We start from the raw sequence: 21,859 nt of genomic DNA, 5'->3' as shown, positions 1-21,859 counted from the left end.
GGCATCTGGCAGGCTACCAAAACAGAAAGCTCTCTCAGCCAATAGGAGAACGGCAAATGGAAGCGCTCTTGAAAGGGGCCAACCAGCGATTGCCAAAGGCGGGCCAGTCCCCGAGCTGCAAATACAATTAAAGCATTTTCTGGTGGTTCTCTGGAGTGACAGCGAGCCTGTCCCAATGGCTACAGCTCTGTTTCAATTGTAAAATGCACAGCATGCTAATTGATTAATCGGGGTTCGATCGTATTGGGTTTCAGATTTTACCTATTACTCTTACTGTCCTAAACGCTAAATCGATGGCACTAACAATCAGGGTAATCTTACTGTTACAATCCTCTTATATTTACAAATTTAAAAAATGTCTTTCTTTGCCTGCCCTGTAAAAACTGCCATACTAAAAACTACAGCTTCATATCCAACCCACTGGAAAGTCAGTAAACACAGACACATACAGTGTTTTTACACCACATTTATTTAGGAAATGTAATAAGAGTCTAAAATATGGCAGATTGTTCAATAACAATTTGAAAATAATCATAAATATAAATCCAATAAATACAGAATATGTATAGGAGCTGCTATTCACGCAGAGTATTATGACTTTGCAGAATACTTTCAATGCACTGCCTCACTTGCAATGCGTTACAGTGCTTTAAATGACCCGAACGCTTCCTGCGCTGGCAAAAAGCAAGCATTTAAAGGTCACTGATGTAAGCTAAAGCCTGCAAAACCTGTTTTGTTTTTTTTTCTTTATGGCCAGTTCTGATGCAATCTTATCCTGCTGTGTCTGAAGCATGGGCAGACTCAAAAAGGAAGTTTATGGTTGCACAAACTTTTATGTGTCATCAAGATAAAAGTTTATCCACATACACCTGGGTATATCTGAATAAACTTAATTTTGCCCAACACCCCAACTCCCCAGGTGGCTGTAATGAGCTTAGACCACTATGTCTCGACTGGCTCGGTGCACTAGCTCCATTTCAAAAGTTTCATCTGAAAAGAAAGCGGTATGTCTTCTAATTGAAGAAGTTTCTTTTATACAGACTCAGGGAGTTAGGGCCCATTGCAGTCAAGTCTGAGCTGAGACTTTGATGTGAGATTATCGGGCCTCAGCTCTGTGACAGAAGGTCACCACTCTCTCACTGGCTTGATGCCTCCCCTTCTCCTGCCGCTCAAAGTGATCCGGCCTGCCTCTCAGTCAAATTTGAGGAAAAGAAGTACGACCAGGCTGTCAGACGTGTCCAACTTATATTGAGATGTCAACCTTTAAATTCCCCTTTTCAACATGCAGTGAAAGACAAAATCCCACCGGATTTACAGATAACAGAGTTTTACTATAGTTAAATCAGCAGGACAAGTACAGCCAATAACCTGGAGTGGAAAGCATAGATACGTGTGTGTCTGAGAGAAATGAAAGATGCGGTGAACAAAAATGCATTATTAGATCAACAGATTAGAGACGGGAGACAAGAAAACAGAGAACAGAGGAGTAACAAATGAATAACAAACAGTGTTGGTACACAGAACAGAAATACAACAAATCTGGTGATTCACAGTTGAAAATATAATATTTTCCCAGGAAATTGGCTATTGGAAATGAAAAAAACAAACAAAATAATAAATTAGTCTTTAAGTAAGTTGTGAAAGTGTGTGGTTGTCTGTCTGTCTGCCCTGTGGTGAACAGAGGAAGAGGAGAGGAGTGTTTAAATAACAATCACGAACATTTAGCAAGAGACACAAAGACAAAGTCGTACACATTTCACACACAGCATGGGCCTTTTTGTAACTGCTAAATAAACAGTTTGGTCAGCTTTGTTGGTGGATTCCTCAATAAAGAGAACATCCGGATCTACAAAGGGCTTAAAAGAGACATAAGGAGCAGACATGGCAGCCTGAATTCACAGGAGGATTTCACAACAGCAAAGATAGAAGTAAAACTTTCAGGGGAAAGAAAAGTCACCATGCATTTAAGAAGCTTTTATTTATTTATTGTTATATCTGATATTACCAACATGGCTGCAGCGAGGAGAGGTTTCTTCTAAATGGCACTGCCATAACAGATCCAATCACTCACCACTCCCATTTAGTGTGTGCCTTATTAAATCGCTTCCGGCTTTTGGTGAGCTGAACTTGAGCCAATCTGAGAAACCAAACACAAATTTTTTTTAGGCAGGAAACTTAATTCTGTACAAAAATTCTCACACAACCAAAAACAATATCTTATACTGTTTATTTAAAAAAAGGGGGGGGGGATAATAAATATAGCCTGGGAACCAAATGAATAAGAGAGCTCGTGTTTCTTTAGCTCGTGCAGAATGCATCCGTCTTCACATTTCCACGCAGCCCTGCTTGTGTCAGGCCAATCACAAACATCCATCTGATACAGGGCAGGTTTGATGTAAATACACCGAGGAGCCCCGCTGTGGATCTTTTGTAAATAAGCAAGATGGCTGCTGCTCACCTTCTCTGCTACTGAGATAACTTGTGGTTCGTACATTATAATTTATACAAGAGTTTCTGATGCTATGTTGACATCACTTTTGTCTCTTAAGCAGCTAGTTGATCAAATGAATAACACCAATACTCTGCTTGACATTCTTCCATCTTGCATAGCTAAGGACTGTTTTGATGTAATTGGACCTAGTATCCGATTTCTTATGAACTTTTCCTTGCTCTCAGGCTGTGTTCCTTTGGCTTTTAAGCATGCTGTAGTCCACCCAATTCTTAAAAAAAGAAACTCTGACTGTTATGACCTTTTAAACTACAGACCGATCTCTAAGCTTTTGTTCTTGTCCAAGATCCTGGAGAGACTAGTTCTCTCCCAGCTCCAGGCGTACTTGGACACGAACAATATTGCTGAGAAATTTCAATCTGCTTTTAAGCCATTGCATAGCATTGAAACGGCGTTGGTTAGAGTTCTTAATGATATTCTTGAAATTACTGATACTGGACGTTCTATGGTCCTAGTTTTATTGGACCTCTCTTCGGCTTTTGATGTGGTGGACCATAACATCTTATTATTAAGACTTGAGCACACTGTGGGTATTAGAGGCACTGCCCTTGACTGGTTTAAATCATACCCCGCTGACAGGTCCTTTTCGGTTAACTTGGGCACCTTCTCCTCTTCCTCTGCACCGGTCTGCTGCGGTGTACCTCAAGGATCAGTTTTAGGTCCTATTCTTTTCTCATTGTATTTGCTCCCTCTAGGCGCAATCTTTGAAAAGTACAATATCCCCTTCCACTGTTACGCCGATGACATACAGATCTATTTTGAACTTACTGACGACCTTGCTGTGTCCCTGCACTACTTTCAAGAATGCATGCGGGAGGTCAAAGGATGGTTCCTGAGTAATCCCCTCGTTTTAAACGATAAGAAGACTGAGATTGTGGTGTTCAACAGAAAAATCCTTCATGTCTAACTTTGTGCTGCCCTGGGTCCCTTTGCTGGCTCCTCCTGTGACTATGTCAGTAACTTGGGTGTACTGCTGGATAGCTTGTTCAAACTCGATAAGCAAGTGTCTGCTGTAATGAGATCGAGCTTCCACCAACTGCACCTTATCTCTAAGGCTAGGCATTATGTATAATTCCTTGTACTATGGTCTTCCCTCTTCTCTTCTTCTTAGACTGCAAACAGTCCAAAATGCGGCGGCCCGCCTCCTGACTGGTACCAGGAAATTTTGCTCTATTCTAGCTGGCTTGCACTGGCTGCCCATAAAGTACCGTACTCAATTTAAAATATTACTCCTTACGTTCAAAACTATTAATAAATTAGCGCCGAGCTATCTTAGTGAACTTCTCAGGCCACATACTCCTGCTAGAACACTTAGATCTGCCACTCAACTACTTCTGACGCAACCTAGATCTCGGCTGAAGTCTCGGGGTGACCGTGCGTTTGCTCTGGCTGCCCCGGTACTGTGGAATAACCTTCCTCTTGATATCCGCGCCTCTGATTCTATTGCACTGTTTAAATCACAACTAAAAACCCACTTATTCAATCTTGCCTTTCCCTCTAGTTAACATTTCTGTTATGATTTTATATTATGCACTTTTATGCTCATTTAATTCCTTGTTTGTTCTGTATCTGCTGCTTTCCTATGTATCAGTGACAGCTATCTGCTTGCATACCTAGTACTTGCTTTGGTCCCATTTCTATTATCTTCCTTTTATTCTCTATGTTACTTGTTAAGCACCTTGGCATACCCTTGGTTTTAAGTGTGCTTTATAAATAAAGTTTATTATTATTATTATTATTATAAACCTCTGTCGGGGCCATCAAGCAGTCTGGACTGGGCTTTAATGCAACTTTATCCCCATAAATATCTCAAAGTGAGAGAGCGCATTTCTTTTACAAACAACCTAAAGACAGAAAATATTTGGTTCTGACCGACTACAGTCACTCACATATATCTCATTTCCAACAACACAGTGCCAGTGTGTCTTCAGAACTAGCCCACATTTTGACAGGTCTGAGAGCCAATTGTTACATAGTAACTGCATCTGCCAATCAGTGGTGAATTTCCTGTGGTAGCCCCGCCCAGTGACTCCAATTTGGTCCTCGGATATTTTGTGCTTTTTGGCACTTTTGTGCCACATTTGTTTTTTGAAAATACATGGGACCTGTTCTAGGAACCGGATTAGTGTAAATTCAGTTATCTGTCCTGTTGATTAGCCCGTGTCGTTCAGCCTCACCAGCTTTGATCAGACTTCTCTTGCATCCTCCTGTTGGGGTTGTGAAAGATTAGCATCTCAGAGTGCATGTAGTCACTCTCTATTATTGTAGGGTTTTTACCTTACACATATTGTTCCAATAGGCGTGACACAAAGTGATATGTGACTTCTGCCTTTGATGAAGTCGCAACACTCGAGCATTTCACAACTAATGACGAGAGCAGAACGCAGGAGCTCGCACCCTGCACAGAAAGAGAAATTCAGTTTAAGAAAATGAAAAGCTGAAGAAACTGTAGACAAAATTCATAAATGACAAACTGATTTGCACCCAATCCCTAAGGCGAACCTTCACTGTTCTGTGCAAACACACAAACAGCTTGATGTTGTACTGCTACACTGATATTAAAGATGATGCTTTTCTTTGGTTAATATCCAGTGCTAAGTTATGTTTCCCGTCTTTCTTTCCTGTCATGCAGCAGAAGTAGTAAGATAAACTCTTCTTATCAATTGAAAATACAAACTTCTCAGACCGATTTGCACATTATCTAGTACGATCCAGAATATGAGAGCTAAGCACATTAATATGCACAGCAATAAAAGTAACAGCGAAATGTCTGTGTTTGGTAAAATGATCATTATCTGCTGGTACATAACTGTGGTTTTAGCACTTTGACTATATTTTGATAGAGAGTAATAGGTGTGGGAAATGTGCTAAAACACAACAAAGTGGAAAGCTTCTGCTGTGAGGAATTATCAATACTAAGTAACAGCAAGTAGCAAAATTACATCGTTATTTACAGTTCTGCTGCTAAATGGCTATAATACTACTCAGAGGTCGTGTATGTGCAGTACATGCATTAATAAAACTGACCATCTAAAGAAATCTGTAACTGCTGGCAGCAGCTCGTGAAAGAAGTGGAAAATAAATTTTCATAAAAACTGTACATTAAACCAACAACTATTAATTTACCTCATTTGAAACTGAATTTTGTCCTGATGTTGTAACGTTATGTATCCCTCCCTGAGCTTCTGCTGGAGGATTCTTCCTGTAAAAAGGGAGTTCTTCTTCTCTGCAAGGAGGTCCTACTTCTCTGACATCATCACCAAAAACAGTCATAATGCTCGGGTCTTATTTTCTACAGTTGACAGGCTAACAAACCCTCCTGTGTCAGTGGCAGCTGAACTTCATTCGACCATGACCTGCAATGACTTTGCCAAATTCTTCACAGAAAAAATCCAAAAGATTAGACAAGCAATTGGTACATCAACAGCAGATCCAGGACATGTACTGTGTCCACCGAAAAACTGTTTAAACACCATCAAACAGTTTCACCCTATTAACAGCAAAGACCTGGAGGACATCTTAGGTCAACTGAACTCCTCCTCTTGCTGTTTAGATGTCCTGCCAACAAGTTTTTTCAAAAAGGTCTCAAAGACTTTGGAGTCAGACCTGTTACAGATCATAAACTTTTCTTTAACGTCAGGTGTGTTTCCAGAATCACTAAAAACTGCTGTAATTAAACCTATACTGAAAAAGGACAATCTTGACAAGACACAAATGAATAACTACAGGTCGATCTCAAATCTCCCATTTTTAAGTAAGATCATTGAAAAAGCAGTTTCTCAACAGCTCAATTACTTCTTAACACAGAATAACTGCTATGATGCCTTCCAGTCAGGTTTTAGACAGAACCACAGCACTGAAACCGCTCTGACCAAAGTGTTTAATGACATATGTCTGAATACAGACAGTGGAAAAATGTCAGTCTTAGTTTTACTGGATCTCAGTGCAGCATTTGATACAGTCGACCACAACATATTACTCAAACGACTGGAGAACTGGGCAGGTCTTTCAGGGACTGTACTAAACTGGTTCAAAACATACTTAGAAAACAGGAAATACTTTGTATCAATAGGTAACTTCACATCTGAGCAGACAAGTATCACATGTGGAGTTCCCCAAGGTTCCATCTTGGGACCCCTTCTGTTTAACATCTACATGCTCCCACTGGCACAGATTATAAAGAACAACAAAATAAACTATCACAGCTATGCAGATGACACACAAATATATATCACAATGTCACCAGGAGACCAAGGCCCTGTACAGGCTCTTGGTAAATGCATTGAGGAAATTAATGACTGGTTGTGCCACAATTTTCTCCAGCTAAACAAAAACAAAACTGAAGTAATAGTCTTTGGTGCCAAAGAAAAACGATTACAGGTCACCAGAGAACTTCAATCTATACACCTAAAAACCACAAACCAGGCGCGAAATTTGGGTGTAGTGATGGATGCAGACCTAAACTTAGAAAAACACATTAAGACATTAACAAAATCAGCTTACTGTCACCTCAAGAATATTTCAAGGATAAAAGATCTGATGTCTCAACAGGACCTGGAAAAACTAGTCCATGCATTCATCTTTAGCAGGCTTGATTACTGTAACAGCATCTTTACAGGTCTACCTAAAAAATCAGTCAGACAACTACAGCTCATTCAGAACTCTGCTGCTCGAGTCCTCACTAACACCAAAAAAGTGGACCACATCAGTCCAGCTCTGAGGTCTTTACACTGGCTGCCTGTCCGTCAGAGGATAGACTTTAAAGTTCTGATGGTGGTCTATAAAGCTCTGAATGGTTTAGGACCAAAATACATCAGTGACCTCCTGACCCAGTATGAACCTTCCAGATCCCTCAGGTCATCTGGATCCGGTTTTTTATCAGTTCCCAGAGTCAGAACCAGACACTGAGCTGCATTCAGCTTTTATGCTCCTTATATCTGGAACAAACTCCCAGAAAGCCTCAGATCAGCTGAAACACTCAGTTTATTTAAATCCAGGTTGAAGACTCACTTATTCTCAGCTGCTTTTGAATAAAGCACCAAATCCACACTTTTAAGCTTAAATTTCAAAACTTACATTTTAACTACTGACTTTATCTACTGTTCTGATTTTATCTACTGTTCTAATTTTTGATTTTATATACTGTTTTGTTTGTTTGAATCAATTCTAAATCATGCTTTTTATTTGTTTTTGTTTTTAATGTCTCTGTAAAGCACTTTGAATCACCTTGTTGTTGAATTGTGCTATATAAATAAACTTGCCTTGCCTTCTTTCCCACTGTTGCCAAGTGCAGCTCATAGGAAATATCTCTAATATTGTAAGGGGTTACTTTACATTATGAAATGCCTTGAAGTAACTGTTGCTGTCCATTGGTGATATGAAAAACAGACGTGATCATGATCAGGACTGTATTTCATGAGGTAATACAGTCCTGATCAAAAGTTTAAGACCACTTAAACTTTCTTCCACCTTTCAGTGTCCCATGCTTGGTGCTCTCTTGCAAAGTCCAAACGGTCAGTTCTGTGGCGTTCAAGGAGACGAGACCTTTGAAGACGTTTTGTTGTTTTTGAAGCCCTTCAGTCTCAGGTGCCGTCTGATGGTTATGGGGCTGCAGTCGGCACCAGTAACGGCCTTAATTTGGGTCGAGGATCGTCCAGTGTCTTGATGGACAGCCAATGGGATCCTCCGGCTCAGTGCTGGTGACATTTTTTGGCTCTTACACTTGAGTTTTTGTTCCATAAGCCTCAGGATCATTTAGGAAATATCAAATGACCGTCTTACTGCGTCCCACCTAGCAGTGATGGCGTGCTGCGAGAGACCCTGCTTATGCAGTTCAACAACCCGACCACGTTTAAAAAGGGAAAGTTTTTTTTTCCTTAGCTGTCAGAGCATCTTGACAGTGTGACTGCCTGACAGAAAAGGACAATGAAGCCCCATTTTTGCACAGATTTGGCCTTTTAAAGGCAAGTGGTCCTAAACTTTTGATCAGCTGTAAAACAGCCTGTTTCAGTTTAACAGTTGTTTTCAATAAATTGCTCAAAAGATGTTTTGTCTCACTCCCATTTCTTCTTGTTGCATGTTGAAGCTCTACTTGGAACCTTGCAACCATGCAAAATAGGGTTTGGTCATTTTTCAAGTGGTCTTAAAGTAACAGATCTATTTCCTTGTGTATAAAACGTGTATTATAAAATGTTTACTTTGGCCTAGAAATGTGTGGATGTAAAAGTATGATAACTAGCCTGTCTTTTACCTTCCCTTGAACTGCGGTAGCTTGGCAGGCAGTCAGAGGATAACTTTCGGCCAGAGGCTGACCGGATGTTAGCAGTCTTTGGCCCCCGTAGATGAAGTCCTCATATATATATATATGAAACCTTTCCTTCCGTTTCTAACCGGAACTTCTTCCACCGAGAAAGACTAAAATATACATTCAGTGTGACAGCTCCCTGTGTAACATTCAGCAGCAGCCACTGAGGTTTACCTGTTTCTTCGTGTTTCTTCGTGGAGCATCTGCCCAGCCTCCGTTTTTCGCTCCCCTTCGTGTACGTACATGACACGACAAAATTCTAATAAAAACCACTGATATCTACTATTTATGAATAGATGAAATAGAATTTTAAAAAACAACAACGCTGAAATCAAGACAGAGTGCTCCATCATTTTCTTCTTCCTCTTCGTCGTCAGTATGCTTATGGTATATTAGCGCCACCAACCGGAGCTCAAGTTAGCGTCTTCTTCTTCTTCTTGGTGTTTATTGGCGGTTGACGAACAAATAGTTCGTGCATTACCGCTACCAACTGGTATGGAGTGCAGACCAGACCGTCAGTTAAGGAGTAGTACTATAACATGCGCTGCTGTCTCAGCATCTCCACAGCACTCACATATTCCAGTGCAATGTTTCCCTAAAATGAAAAGTTTATCCCAGCGGGCCCAAATCTGAGACGCGAAATGATTGTTTCTCATTTCTCCAGTTTTCCTTTGGATTTTATAAAACCACCGTCCTTTCCTTTCTTTCTCCCATTGTTTTTGCAATCTCTGTTGTAATTGATTTTTTTAATTTCTGTTTTACTACAGCTGATAATTGATTGCACTAATCTTTTCCCAGTGGCTCTTTTTTGCAGCCTTATCTGCCATTTCATTTCCCTTAACACTATAATATGCTGGTGGCCATAAAAAAGTTAATCATTAGTCCCGTCATGTTTACTCTGCATAGTGTTTGTTGAGTTTCTATTAAGATGTCTGGTCGACTTTCTGCATGGTTGCATTTAAACTTACTAACAATGAACTGGAATCTGAACAAATTACTGATCTTAATGGCCTCGTGTCTTCAACCCACTGGACAGCTAATAATATTGCAACCATTTTCCTGTGTATACTGAAAGTCCATCATTGATCCTTTTGCCTTCTTTATATTAAAGTCTGGTATAATAAAAGCTTCTACAACATCTGTATACATTTGTACGGGATTCTAATAGTGATTTCTGTGCCATATGTGAGTTTAAAATAAACTCCTTATCCCCATTTCTATCTACTGTAGCCAAGTTATTTTTTTTTTCCAGGTTTGACTGATTAATAAACATCACACGTCCCTGGATTATATTTTTCCCAAATTTAATCTGTGATTACTTCATATTATTATTATTGTTGTTTCTCAGGATACCAACTTCTGTGCTGCTGTATTAAGGTTTTGTTTGGGTTTTTATTTTCACATTTCATTTCCTTTGATCCGTGCATGTTCCCTGTCCTCTTGTCTGTGTGGTTGTGCTTCAGACTGGTTAATTATAAATTGCTGACAATATGATGACACCTAAAAACACTTTGTTAGGTACATGTATTCAGTGCATGTACATTTCATGGCATGGATAGTAGTGTTGAGTACTCTGAAATACTCAGTCTGAATATTCATAATATACTGAAGTACTGGAATTTTCCTGCACAACCATTTCTGAGCTTTACAGAGGAGGGGCAAAAAACAGAAAATCTTTGGCGAATGGCAGATCTTTGGCATCAAACTAACAGGGCAGAGGGAAACAGTAAGTCAGCTAAACACAGGAAACTGAGAATAAAAAAATGGCAGTAGACCAAAAACAAAAATCGCCTGGTTTGATTAGTCTTGACCTCTGCTGTGACAGTCAGACAGCAGGGTCAGAATTTGGTGTAAATTCACAAAAGAATGAATCCATCCTGTCTTGTACCATCAGTAAGGTTGCTGTTGGTGGTGTAATGGTGCAGGAGTACTGCTGCTGAGCACGTCTGTCCCTTTAGGACCACAGTGTACACATCTTCTGACGGCTACTTCCAGCAGGATAATCTAGCGATGTCGCAAAGCTCAAATCAAATCAGGACAAAACTGTACTCCACAGTCACAAGATCTTAATCCAGTCAAGCACCCTTGGGATGTGATGGGGTGGAAGTGTTGCATTATGGATGTGGAGCCAGCAAATCTGCAGCAACTATGTGATGCCATCATGTCAACATGGACCAAAATGAATAATGTTTCTAGCATGATGTTAAATCTGTACCATGAAGAATTCAGAAGCCCGCCTGGTACCAGCGAGGTGTACCCAGAAAGAGGCCAGTGAGTGTATTCCCAAAGTGAAATGCTGAAAATTATCCAACATATTGCAGATTTTGTTTCTGCCATATAAACGTTCTTCTGTGCTCTTCTTTCTACTCCCATTCACTTCCAATCTGACATCAGAAACACTCAACACTTTATGAAACTTATAAAATTATATTGGAAAACCATGATACTTCAATACATCCCTCTATTTTCTTTTAATCACCTGTGAAGCCTCTTCCAGTTTCTAGTGCAAGAGGTGTGGTGCACCAGTCCAACACAAGGCAACACAGAGAGACAGACAGACAAGCACCCACCCTGATTTTCACAACTGCAGCCAGTTTAGAATCACCAGGCGAACTCGCAGGGGTTTGGGCTGATGGAGGAAGGCATGAGCTACTTTTCATTCTCAGTTCTTTTGTATAAAATTATCGTTTTTTTGTAAGGAACATTATCTTTGTTGTAAATGACGACTCCTGGAGGTTATTTGCAAAAACACAAAACAGAAAAGCTCAATAACACAGCAGTCATTCAGCGTTTATGTCACTGAGACCCACAAACTCACAATCTCTTCATCATCGTCAGAACCATCAAATAAATGTAGTGTTTTTAAAATACACTCGTGGCTCCCAAGGACCCAGTGAGGAAACAGACTTCTGGCTTCCTGTTCAGAAGGTCACTGATCATCTGCACACTCGCTCTCCTGATTTCTTTTTTTTTCGTCTCATCTTTGGCTTGTATCTCACTTCCTGCATACATTCTTTCTCTTGTTTAATCAGCCACTCTGGCATGTGACCCCTTAGTGTAGAAGTACTAATATCATGTGATGTGGTAATAATAAATATGGGAACATTGGAGCCCTGCATTTATAACACTTTTAACATACTAATCCAAAATCTTGACAGTTTGCATTTCAGTCGACAAATGCACGTTACCTCTGGCTCAACAGGTCACATTACTTTGCCTAAGATGTCCATTTCATGTTTCATCTGACAAAGAAAGCTGTTTTTTCTTCTTCTTTCATACAGACGGGAATGAAGGCTCACCACAGTCAAGTCTCTGCGGTGCTCAGACTTTGAAGTGAGATTACCGGGGCCTCGGCTACCAGACAGAAGGTCACCACTCTCTCACCAGGCTGGTGCCTCCTCTTCGTCTCCCTCCACTCAAACTGATCCAGCCTGCCTCTCAATTAAATCTGAGGAAGAAAATCCCATCTGGCTGTCAGACACAGGATGGACTCTCAGATACCAACCAGAAATGTAGCAGGAGACTCAAAGACAACCAGAAACAATGAGCCACAGATTTCACTCAGGTAACATAGATCTTTATTTAAATTACAGATGAATTTATATCAAATCTGCACAAATATATTTCCAGAAAACATAAACTATATCTCTCTGAATAAATGATCTAGCCCAGCTGATCTTAACCTTTCTTTGGATTTTGTTTGGACATTAGCCGTGGGAGGTTTCAATAAAGGTAAATTATTGCTCCCGTTTTTTCAATCTGAGAAATTTTTATTAACAAAGCTAAACCAAAAGAAAAAAAGAAAAGATTCAAATATTAAAAAACAAACAAATAAAGGAAAATCCCATATAACCGTGAAGTCGAAAAGTCCATACTGATTAGTGATTAGCGTCATCTCTTAAATCCTGTGACCCTCGACTTGTGCACAAACATTTTTGTAAGTGAACCAAAAGTTTTCAGTCAGGAAAAAAAGCTACACGACAATTTATTTTGTCGTGAAGGAAATTATTGCCTCTCTGATACATGGCTGTAAGCCGTCACCAGCTGTCATCTCTTCATCCACAAGAGGTCAGTGTTGCACACTAAAATGAAAATTATGCCTGTATTTGTTTACATAAATGATCTATGGTTGCGTTTGTTGTGTGAACGGAGGCCCGAGAACCCGGAATATTCTCAATCTAAGGAAAAAACAAAACAGCAAAAAGGCGCGTAACAGGTTGCTCTGAGCCTGGCTTGTGTGTAGAGTCATATTTCAGCAGTCCTGATTCTAACTGCAGCATTTCCCCAGTGAAACGGTTCAGAGAGATAACTTAAGTTTATGCATTGAAACATTTTAGTGACTGAAAATGTGACAAAACTGGGCGCAGGTTACGAGCCATGAGGACGGGGCGCACGGATGTTACACACTGAGGTATTTTTAATGTAAACACATTTCTCTGTAGCACTTAATGCCAAGATTTTTTTTTTTTTTGCACTCTTGGTAAAGCAATAATTTTATCATAACAAAACGTACAGTCACAGTGCATCTGTATCCTGATAAACAAAGTAAGAGCATTGGACACACAAACACAAACATTTACATGAGTCCAACATTTAAGATCACTGCACACGGATTTATAAAGCTCATTGTCTTAAAAGGTGAAACATGTTTCAGTAAAACCGCACTTTTATCACGTGCACATCCACAAAAGTTCAGCCATCTTTAAGCCTCTGCAGTCACCGGGCTCTGTTTCCAGCACTAATTTTAAATTACAATTATAGTTTTTACTGTTCAAGCAAGTGTTTAAATAAAACAATCATGCGTTGAAAAGATAAATAAAGGGCAAAGTTTCCAGTTAAAGTAGTGCGCTTTCTGTGTTACTGTGTTAGAAATATGAATTTAAAGGCTAAAAAGTAATCTGTGACCATGTAATTGATACACGAATTACTGTATTTCAGGGGATTGCATAGCTAACAATGAAAATGACTATAAACTCATACTTTACATAAGTGTAAGTAACATATTTAACCTTGATTAAATATGTAAATTGACACTGCTTTACACTTTATTGGTTTTAAATCGTTGCATTGACGTATTTACACTGTGCTGTATACAGCGCCCTCCAGAGGTGTTGTATATTACAACAATAGCCAAGTCTTGTTTCATTTTCATGTTTTAAATAAATTAAACTAATTTAAAAAGCTTAAAGTAGCAAAAGCAAAACACATGTGCCATCTTTTCTTGTTATACTGCCTTGCAGTGGACGTAAGGATCGTCCTAAGTGCTTTTTTGATGCTCAGGAAGCTTTGGAAACCCCCCTCCTCTTACCCCCGTCTGACTCTGGATTTGAGGGATTTCTAACCTCGATGATTTCGTTTGCATGCTGTACACATTCAGTAATCCTGCCATGGTTTAAAATAATACACTTTCAGGATCGGACGAGGTTTATTTGCCGTCCAGCGTTAACCCGAGTGTTAAAATATGTGTCAGTCAGGTTTGCGAGAGGTGGGGGGTTGACAACGTTGGTGGTGATGTGCTTTTGGTAAGAAGGCGAAAAGCAGGTATTGATCTTTTTCACGATTGCAGCAGCTGAGTAAACTAACAGAAATGTTCTTTCAGAGTTAAATTTGATTTTTATGTCGTCAGCACCGTTTCTCAGTCTTGGGGTTGCCTTTCAGGACGATGTGAGGTAATCCAACGGCCCATTTATCACAGGGCCAGTACTGCAGTCCAGGCAGCGAGTACGGTATCTCGTAGTTGGCATCCAGGTAGGCTATCAGCGTGCTTCCGTAGGCTACAGCTATCACAATCAGAATGTGCCTGAAGGACGGATAAATCGAAGGTCAACACAAAGACACGAACCATTTTTTTCCTAAAAATGGGGCCTGTTCGTGATGTGTTCACGGTGGATAAACGATCACAAGACTGGAGATTTTTCACGGTACCAAAGTTTGGAAACGCTGATTCAATGTTACAGTAAACTCATCTTTTCATTTTCATTCAGTAATTCATCTGAATGTTGATTCTGTTCATCTGGACGTCTTCAGTGGGAGAAACGTTTCGTCATCATCAGGTGACTTCTTCAGTCTCAGCTGACTGCAGGTTTCCTCAACCTTATAAACAGGACATTTGCATAATGACTGAAACTAGTGCCACTGAATGATCAGTGGGCTGTAAGGTCAGTTGCTTGATCACTCTTTCAAGGAGGAGGATGTACACATCCTGGACAGGGAGGAACGCTGGTTTGAGCACGGAGTCAAGGAGGCCATTTATGTGAAAAGGGAAAGACCATCTCTGAATGGAGGAGGGGGCCTAAGGGTACATCTCTTGATTGATGATCGAGGAACTGAGCTCACAGCCCATTGTTCCTTCAGTGGGCTGGTTTCAGTCATTGTGCAAATGTCCTGTTTATAAGATTGTGGAAACCTGCAGTCAGCTGAGACTGAAGAAGTCACCTGGATGATGACGAAACATTTCTCCCACTGACAACAGAATCAACTTTTTGGGATTTACTGACCTGGATGATTGAGCATGCATCAAGACATTAATTCATCTTGTTGATATGAAACAAACATGCAGACAAGTGAAGATAAAGAAATAAAAGAAATGAACGGGAAGCCGGGACTTACCAAAAACCATGCAGGTAGCAGAAGTTGATCCTCTGCCAGAAGCTGCAGCCAAAGCGGTCACTGAGCCAGCAGGAGATGGCGAGCACCCACAGAGCGACCGACAGCTTGGCGAGTCGCAGAGCCTTCTGGTCAGTGCAGCTGAGAATGACGGAAAATGGATGATCGCAGGAAATCAAACGGCAAAGTGCACAATCAGGTTTTGTCTTTTTCTTACCATTTCATCTCCATAATCAGAGTGTAAAGCAGATGGAGGCCGAAGCAGTTTAACGCGTAGGCGTTGGCCGTAGGTTTGACGAATGACGACACCGAGCTGATGACCGTGATCACCAGGACGAGCTTTGAAAACGTGGATCTGCGTTGGAGCGCACAGAGACAGGAATAAACATGCACCTGAAGCAGACTTGAAACAGACATTTAGTTTTATTTTGGCATCGTACTCCAGCCCCGCACGGACTCACGGGTTTGATTTCACCACATGCTTTGTGTAAAGCATTCTGTAAGGCTGGTTTGGATGGGTGCAAAGTAAATAAACATGATTGTTACAGCAGTCTAGGAAACCATGAAAGAAAACCTGAAAAACAGGTTGTCCTCCCTATACTCACACTTCTAATAAATAAACTCGTCATTGAGCATTCTTTGTGTGCAATAACTGGGAGGCTTGCTTTTTATCTAAAGTTGTGATTACCTGATAAACAGAGGTCCAAAATTCACTTATTTTAACCTAATTTTGAGTTGTATGTGGATTCCTGCTACACTCAGCTAATTCCCAACTCTGCCTTTTAATAGAATTTGTCTGTATAGTCTTTGTATACATTTATAAAAGACAGAATTTGCAGAAAAAGTCCTGAATAAAAATTGTTTATTTAGGATCAGGAGCAGCGACGTGCACTCAGGAACCTCCTGTGTTCACCTGAGCTCTGTGACTTACAGTCAGGGCTGCACGTTTGTGGACAAGGATGCAGCTTTTTAAATTTTGCCTCTCTACAGCAAAGTGGATTTTAAATAAAACATTTAAGCGTAGACTTTCAGGTTTAATTGGACAGTTTGAACCAAAGTCCTGCCATTTTTATACGCGGCCGCTGTCGTCAGAGGCTCATGAGTAACTGGACAAGTAGCTGACAAGCAGGTGAACCAGGTGAGGCCGGTTTCTCGGCTATGTCGTGACAAATTCAGCAGATATAAGAACTGGAGTCGAGTCTAAGTGTTGAATTATCATTTGGGAGCTTTTAACAGGAATTTTTTCTTAATGTGACGGTCAAAGATATGTTGATGCAAGTAAAGACTGAAGAAACTTTACGAGTGGCCAAATCAACAATCTGGCCAGCTCAGCAATGCCTGAAAAGGCCTGAAAGACCACAGAAGACAGCTCACGTGCACGATAACAGAATTATTTCCAGGTTTCAGAAAAACAACTTCTAAACACCAAGTCAAGGACACTCTGGAGAAGCAGGTCAAGGTCTAATATCAAGACATGCCTTCATGAATGGAAATACAGTAAGTTTGCGTCCAGCACGGCTACATTCAAGAACAAAAAGGCTACATTACAGGAAAACATCTAAGAGCTTGCACAGCTGCCACTGGTGTTTATTGATCACGTGATTGCCGATAGAAGTAGCAGGACGAACTGTGAAGCGTGCAGGGCTGTACTCTCTGCTCACACAGTGTTTATATTGCAAATGGATCATGACTATTCTTCAATAGCCAAGCCAGTCACCTGATTTCAACACAACAGAGCAGCGACTGAAGAGAGACCCACAAACAAGCAGCAACTGAAGGTGGCTGCAGTGAAGGCCTGGAAGAGCATCTCAAGGGAGAAAGCACAATATTTGGTGACATCTATGAGTTCTAGACTTCAAGACTTCATTTTCATCCAAATATTAAAAACAATCTTTATATTATAAATTACATTAGTTGGTCCAGTGACTCTTGAGCCTTTGAAAATGGGGTTATGTGGATAATTACACAGTCATACTGTTTGATTCAAAAACACTGAAGCAAAATGATAAAAAGGTCACGATTAGACTTCACTGTAATCACAGAGGCCTCGGCTGTTCAGGAGGAGCAACCCACTGGATCAAACACTGGAAAATCACTCTGAGGTTATTGATGCCAGGGGGATTGTTTGGCACATCAAATGTTCATTCGCCTGTCCCACCTTGCAGTTTAAATATTTACACAGGTTGGGTGGAGCTCTGTTTTTACAGCCCCGTGTCCATCAAGGTGAAGACTGAACCACCACATTTGGGACAACGACGAACCTTTGAGCTGTTAAACTGGCTCCTCATCCGGCCGGGATAAGGTTTCACAGTGGCGTGTGTTGGAAACGCTCTGTTATTGTTTTGCATCATCCTGAAAGACCACTGATCTCCTTAGAAACACGCAGAGGCACGAATAAACGCCGGACACAAAGACCTTGGACTAAGTTGTCGAAACACAGATCAGTCATCTGTCGCTGGGTTAATGGTTGCAAGGTCGACATACCTGTCTTTTATAAAAGAAGGGAAGAGTCTGCGAGGGAACCAGACGGCATAACCGACCGCCAACACCCACAAGATCGAGAGCTCGTCCAACATCTGACCGACAAAACTAAGAGTCATGTGAAAGTACGCCGAGAACAGCCCTGCAAAGAAGAAAGAACGAGAGAATGATGTAGAATTACTCATGTTTTTAGAATTTTATAGGCAAAGACAAGTTGGGAAGGAGAATAAAACGGGTAAAGTGAGACGTGTTACTGCAGGTTCAGAGATGATTAAGAGCAGTGCAGGGGAGACATGCAGAGCTCCAGTTTGCAGCTGACTTCTCTTTCGTGCTTTAGTTATTACATTTAAACTCCTTCGCATACTGGTTAAACTGGTTCGGTTACTGTTGCATCTAATAACTATTTCTTTAAGTGTCATAAAACTTTAAGAAAACCTAATCAGTTCAGAGAAGCTTCAAACATCTGCTACAGATCTTCCTACTTGATAACACATTTCTTGTGATATCTATTTCATCTATACTGAGTCAGCCTGTTTCACAAATACAAAACATTTCGTGGATTTCTAAGGATTTTGCAGACATACGGCTGAAGTTGGTTTAAATAAATAAATAAATAAAGAACTGACCTACAAAAATCATCATGACCCACACCAGGTGGATCGCCAAGCTCCTCTCTTTGGCATACGGGTGCAGAAGGTAGAGCATGATGGGAGAGATAATGAAGAAAATGAAGCTGCTCATCTGCAGGGAAAACATTAAATCGATCACAAGTCCAAAGTGTGGCTTTGAGTTGCAGTTGTTGGGCTAATATCGCCACTACAAATGTCTCCTGAATAAAAAGCTTTCAGTTTACCGTGTTGAAGGACTCGACCACATGCTCAGAGTGTCTGTAGTTGTCTTCGCACCAGTCGATTTCTGAACTCTCATAGGAGAAAACTCCCGCCATCCTCTCGCCAGAGTGAACACCTGAGAGACGCAGGGACAACAGTGGCCGCTGACTCTGGTGTAACAAGCACACCTGCATTTTTCAGTAGTCAAATTAAGGTGTTTGTATATGTGGTTTATGGAAATCATTATCCCCTCCACCCAGCAGTCAGATGCCGATCGCACCCTTTTACAATTTCACTTAAACGTCAGTCCCTACTGGCACCTACATTTCCCATGATGCAACCGGACAGCATGTTCAGCATGTCATAAAAACAGCCCAGAAAATGTGACCGATTCAGACGACAGCGTACGTTGCTCCACTTTTATTATATTTTTATGACATGATAAAAATGGCGCCGTATAGACAAACAGACTTTTTGCTCCATGGTTAACTTTTGTAAGCATTAATGCACCACACCAACACGATCCAGTTAAATCAGAGGTCATTAAAAACTCTGACTTTTGTCATTTTGAATATCAAATTCATCTTTGGTACTACAGTAAGTTCATTTCCATAGTTGTATCCCTTTTAATTGCTGGTTTCACTTTAGCGTAGGATGAGGACACTTCACACTTCCACGACTGTTTTAACCTTCGCTGCACGCTCTCTGACATCTATGTGCTATTAAAACACAACCTGCCGTCTTTTCTAGAAGGCTGTCAGATGCGGCACAGTCCGTGAATGGTGCCTGGTTCACAGTATTTGTTGGACTTGATTTATTGCATCATTATTATATGGCTTTTATTTACACTTACAGTGTTAATAAGGGGGGAAAGTTCACGTTCACAAAAGTACACATTGGACTTTTGCTGGAATTGCTTTTAAACCTCAGTCTGGCCTCACAACTGGGACTAAAATTTTCCCAATGAGTTTTATATCCACAGAGGCCAAGGTCGCTAATTTCGGTCTCACCACTGTGGAACTGTTTTTGACTGAATATATTTTCTACAGCAAAAATATTACCTGGGGCTTTCAAGAGTACTTCATTTATTATGTAGCCTAAACAGGAAGTAGTCATCAGAACATCACCCTTGATGTTAATATCTGAATTACAGATTTAACAGTGTCAATAAACTTATTTCAGAGTTTGCACTGAAATACAACATAGATTTTATAGGTGTACCTAATAAAGTGGTTACCGATGGGAAAAGAAGTACTCCGCCTTTAAGTACAAGTCGTAATACTATTGAAATATTACAAGTCTCATCATATATGTACTTGTTTTCCAGAACAATCCATGTCAGAATACTAACATATTACTGCATAACACTCTGTTATGTACTACAGTGTAATTCAGGCCACTGCTCGGCTGAACACTGAAAGAAAAATATTATCTATAGAAACAACTCCCAGTTTATCTGTTGATTAGAACTCGTATGAATAACCTAGACTAGAAAAATAGGCAGTTGAGTTCAAAGGTCATTAAATAAAGGTGGTGGAGTAAAAGGTACAAATACTTCGAGAAAGTAGTTGAGCACAATATATTAAGTAACAGTAAATTACTATTTATTACCATCCTGAGGAGGAATAAGCATCGGAGTTTTCCTGACAGGGAAAAACCTTTTTGTCCGATATATGAATGAATATTTCGGACCGAATGAATATTTTTTTTTGTCCAGTCCGAAATATGAATGAATATTTCGGACTGGACAAAAAAAAAGGGTCCCAATAATTAAAAAGTTGATTTTTTTTCCTTATTACAGGGTGTTACCATGGGAAACTGGCTCTTACCTGCCATACTGTCGTCCTGCAGCCCGGCACTGCTGCTCTGCTCCAGGTGCTGCAACAGGTGGATTTAACGAGGCGGGGTTTTGAAACGCTCGCGATCCCGAAGCACGAGCCCAGTAACGTCACTGACGGTCACGCGAAAGGGTTTCAAATCTCTGGGACAATATGTCATCACAGAGAAAATGTCTGGAATGAGCTCGTTTGTTTTTCTTCCTTCATTGCCAGTTTAGCAGAGCCCGGGGAAAGAGCAGGAACCGGTTACTCAGCAGTAACGGGTAACGTAGAAACGACCATGTGAGGCAAAAAAAAAATACTTTAACGGGCTGTAAACACGCGACAGGCGACTGGAGGGTTAAGAGAAAACCTGAAAAGAAACACGGAAAACCTTAACAGGTGTTCCAGGTAGCTGCTGCACCTGTCTGAGTAATCTCAGTTTTTCCCAAAGGAGGTTCAACCAGTCCATCTGCCGCATTTCAAAATAAAAGCATAATCCTGCAGCGCAGCGGAGGAGCAGGTATGGTGGGAACACGCTGAGTCTTATTTGAAGGTGAAACTCCAAATAGTTGCATTTATATAGTTTAACTCAAAACAAAGAAAGTATTAATTGGGCACACTGGCATAATAACGTTTCCTGCGATAGAAATTGTTTGGAAAAAAAGTACTCATTAAAAATAGTTACTGAGAGTCACCTAATATTACCAAAAGTACTCATCGGTCTCCCATTTCAGGCTACACGTTGTCTTCTTATATCACGGTGTTTCAGTGCATGCATATTTACTCTTTGGACAGTACTGTGACACTGTGATGCTGCAGTTTAAGTCTTAATCAAATCCACGTGGAAATCAATGGGGTCCAGTGTGATGTCGTTTTTTAGCATATGTAGAAGTGTTTATGATCTGTAAAGTAAAAAAACAAAAACAAAATCTGATGCTTCCACCCCCACACAAACCGCTGAGAGACAGAGATGAGCTGTTAATCTCTCAGGGCCGTCATAATTTGGAGAAAAATAGGTGTGCAGCACCAATCAGGAGGCTTTGGCCAATCCAATTACTGCAGGCTGCACAGCTTTAAACGAAGCTGCTGCTGCTGAGACGCAGGTTAAAGATCTGTGCTGTGGCCTGTTTGCAGCAGCTGACTGGCTGATTATTATTTTGGTTAGATCTTTGCACAATCTGTGCATCTTTCAGTGCTTCCATGTTTTTTCCAGCACCTTGTTTATTCTAAGGCAGGAAGAATTAAAGCTGGCAAAAAAAGGTCCAACTAATACCAGCAATGTGTACCTCAGTGAGCAGATATCATATTA

General features: G+C 40.6%; 1 protein-coding gene and 1 long non-coding RNA gene across 3 annotated transcripts; both read right to left on the bottom strand.

Annotated features, from left to right (window-relative positions):
• Positions 1-471: 471 nt before the first annotated feature.
• Positions 472-9,177, bottom strand: LOC134615594 (uncharacterized). The gene is made up of 3 exons (XR_010091306.1): positions 8,988-9,177; positions 4,787-4,907; positions 472-2,137 (listed from the first exon to the last, which is right to left on the bottom strand). It is a non-coding gene; the product is annotated as an uncharacterized LOC134615594 (long non-coding RNA).
• Positions 9,178-13,767: 4,590 nt separating this feature from the next.
• Positions 13,768-20,743, bottom strand: acer1 (alkaline ceramidase 1). Of its 2 annotated transcripts, XM_063460402.1 has the most exons (7): positions 20,560-20,743; positions 18,754-18,866; positions 18,527-18,641; positions 17,904-18,042; positions 15,637-15,774; positions 15,423-15,560; positions 13,768-14,613 (listed from the first exon to the last, which is right to left on the bottom strand). In XM_063460402.1, exons 1-7 carry the CDS (start codon positions 20,564-20,566, stop codon positions 14,436-14,438), a joined length of 828 nt encoding a protein of 275 aa, XP_063316472.1. In that variant the 5' UTR covers positions 20,567-20,743; the 3' UTR covers positions 13,768-14,435. The 2 variants fall into 2 exon arrangements, with proteins under 2 accessions (XP_063316472.1, XP_063316473.1); XM_063460403.1 differs by lacking the exon at positions 18,527-18,641 and having other exon boundaries at positions 17,904-17,995.
• Positions 20,744-21,859: the final 1,116 nt, after the last annotated feature.

Source organism: Pelmatolapia mariae, linkage group LG17 (assembly GCF_036321145.2).
Source record: "Pelmatolapia mariae isolate MD_Pm_ZW linkage group LG17, Pm_UMD_F_2, whole genome shotgun sequence".
In the NCBI taxonomy this organism is placed as follows: Eukaryota; Metazoa; Chordata; class Actinopteri; order Cichliformes; family Cichlidae; genus Pelmatolapia; species Pelmatolapia mariae.
The sequence above is the reverse complement of the archived record's forward strand: the minus strand, read 5'-3'. Positions and strand labels throughout refer to the sequence as shown.

What these genes read in the sequence shown, in the direction of transcription:
- acer1 (XM_063460402.1), bottom strand. An exon ending in GGTCATGATGATTTTTGTAG is followed by an intron (nt 18,043 to 18,526) that starts GTCAGTTCTTTA and finishes TCTTCTTTGCAG; the next exon opens with GGCTGTTCTCGGCGTACTTT. An exon ending in TGCTACCTGCATGGTTTTTG is followed by an intron (nt 14,614 to 15,422) that starts GTAAGTCCCGGC and finishes TCCGTCCTTCAG; the next exon opens with GCACATTCTGATTGTGATAG.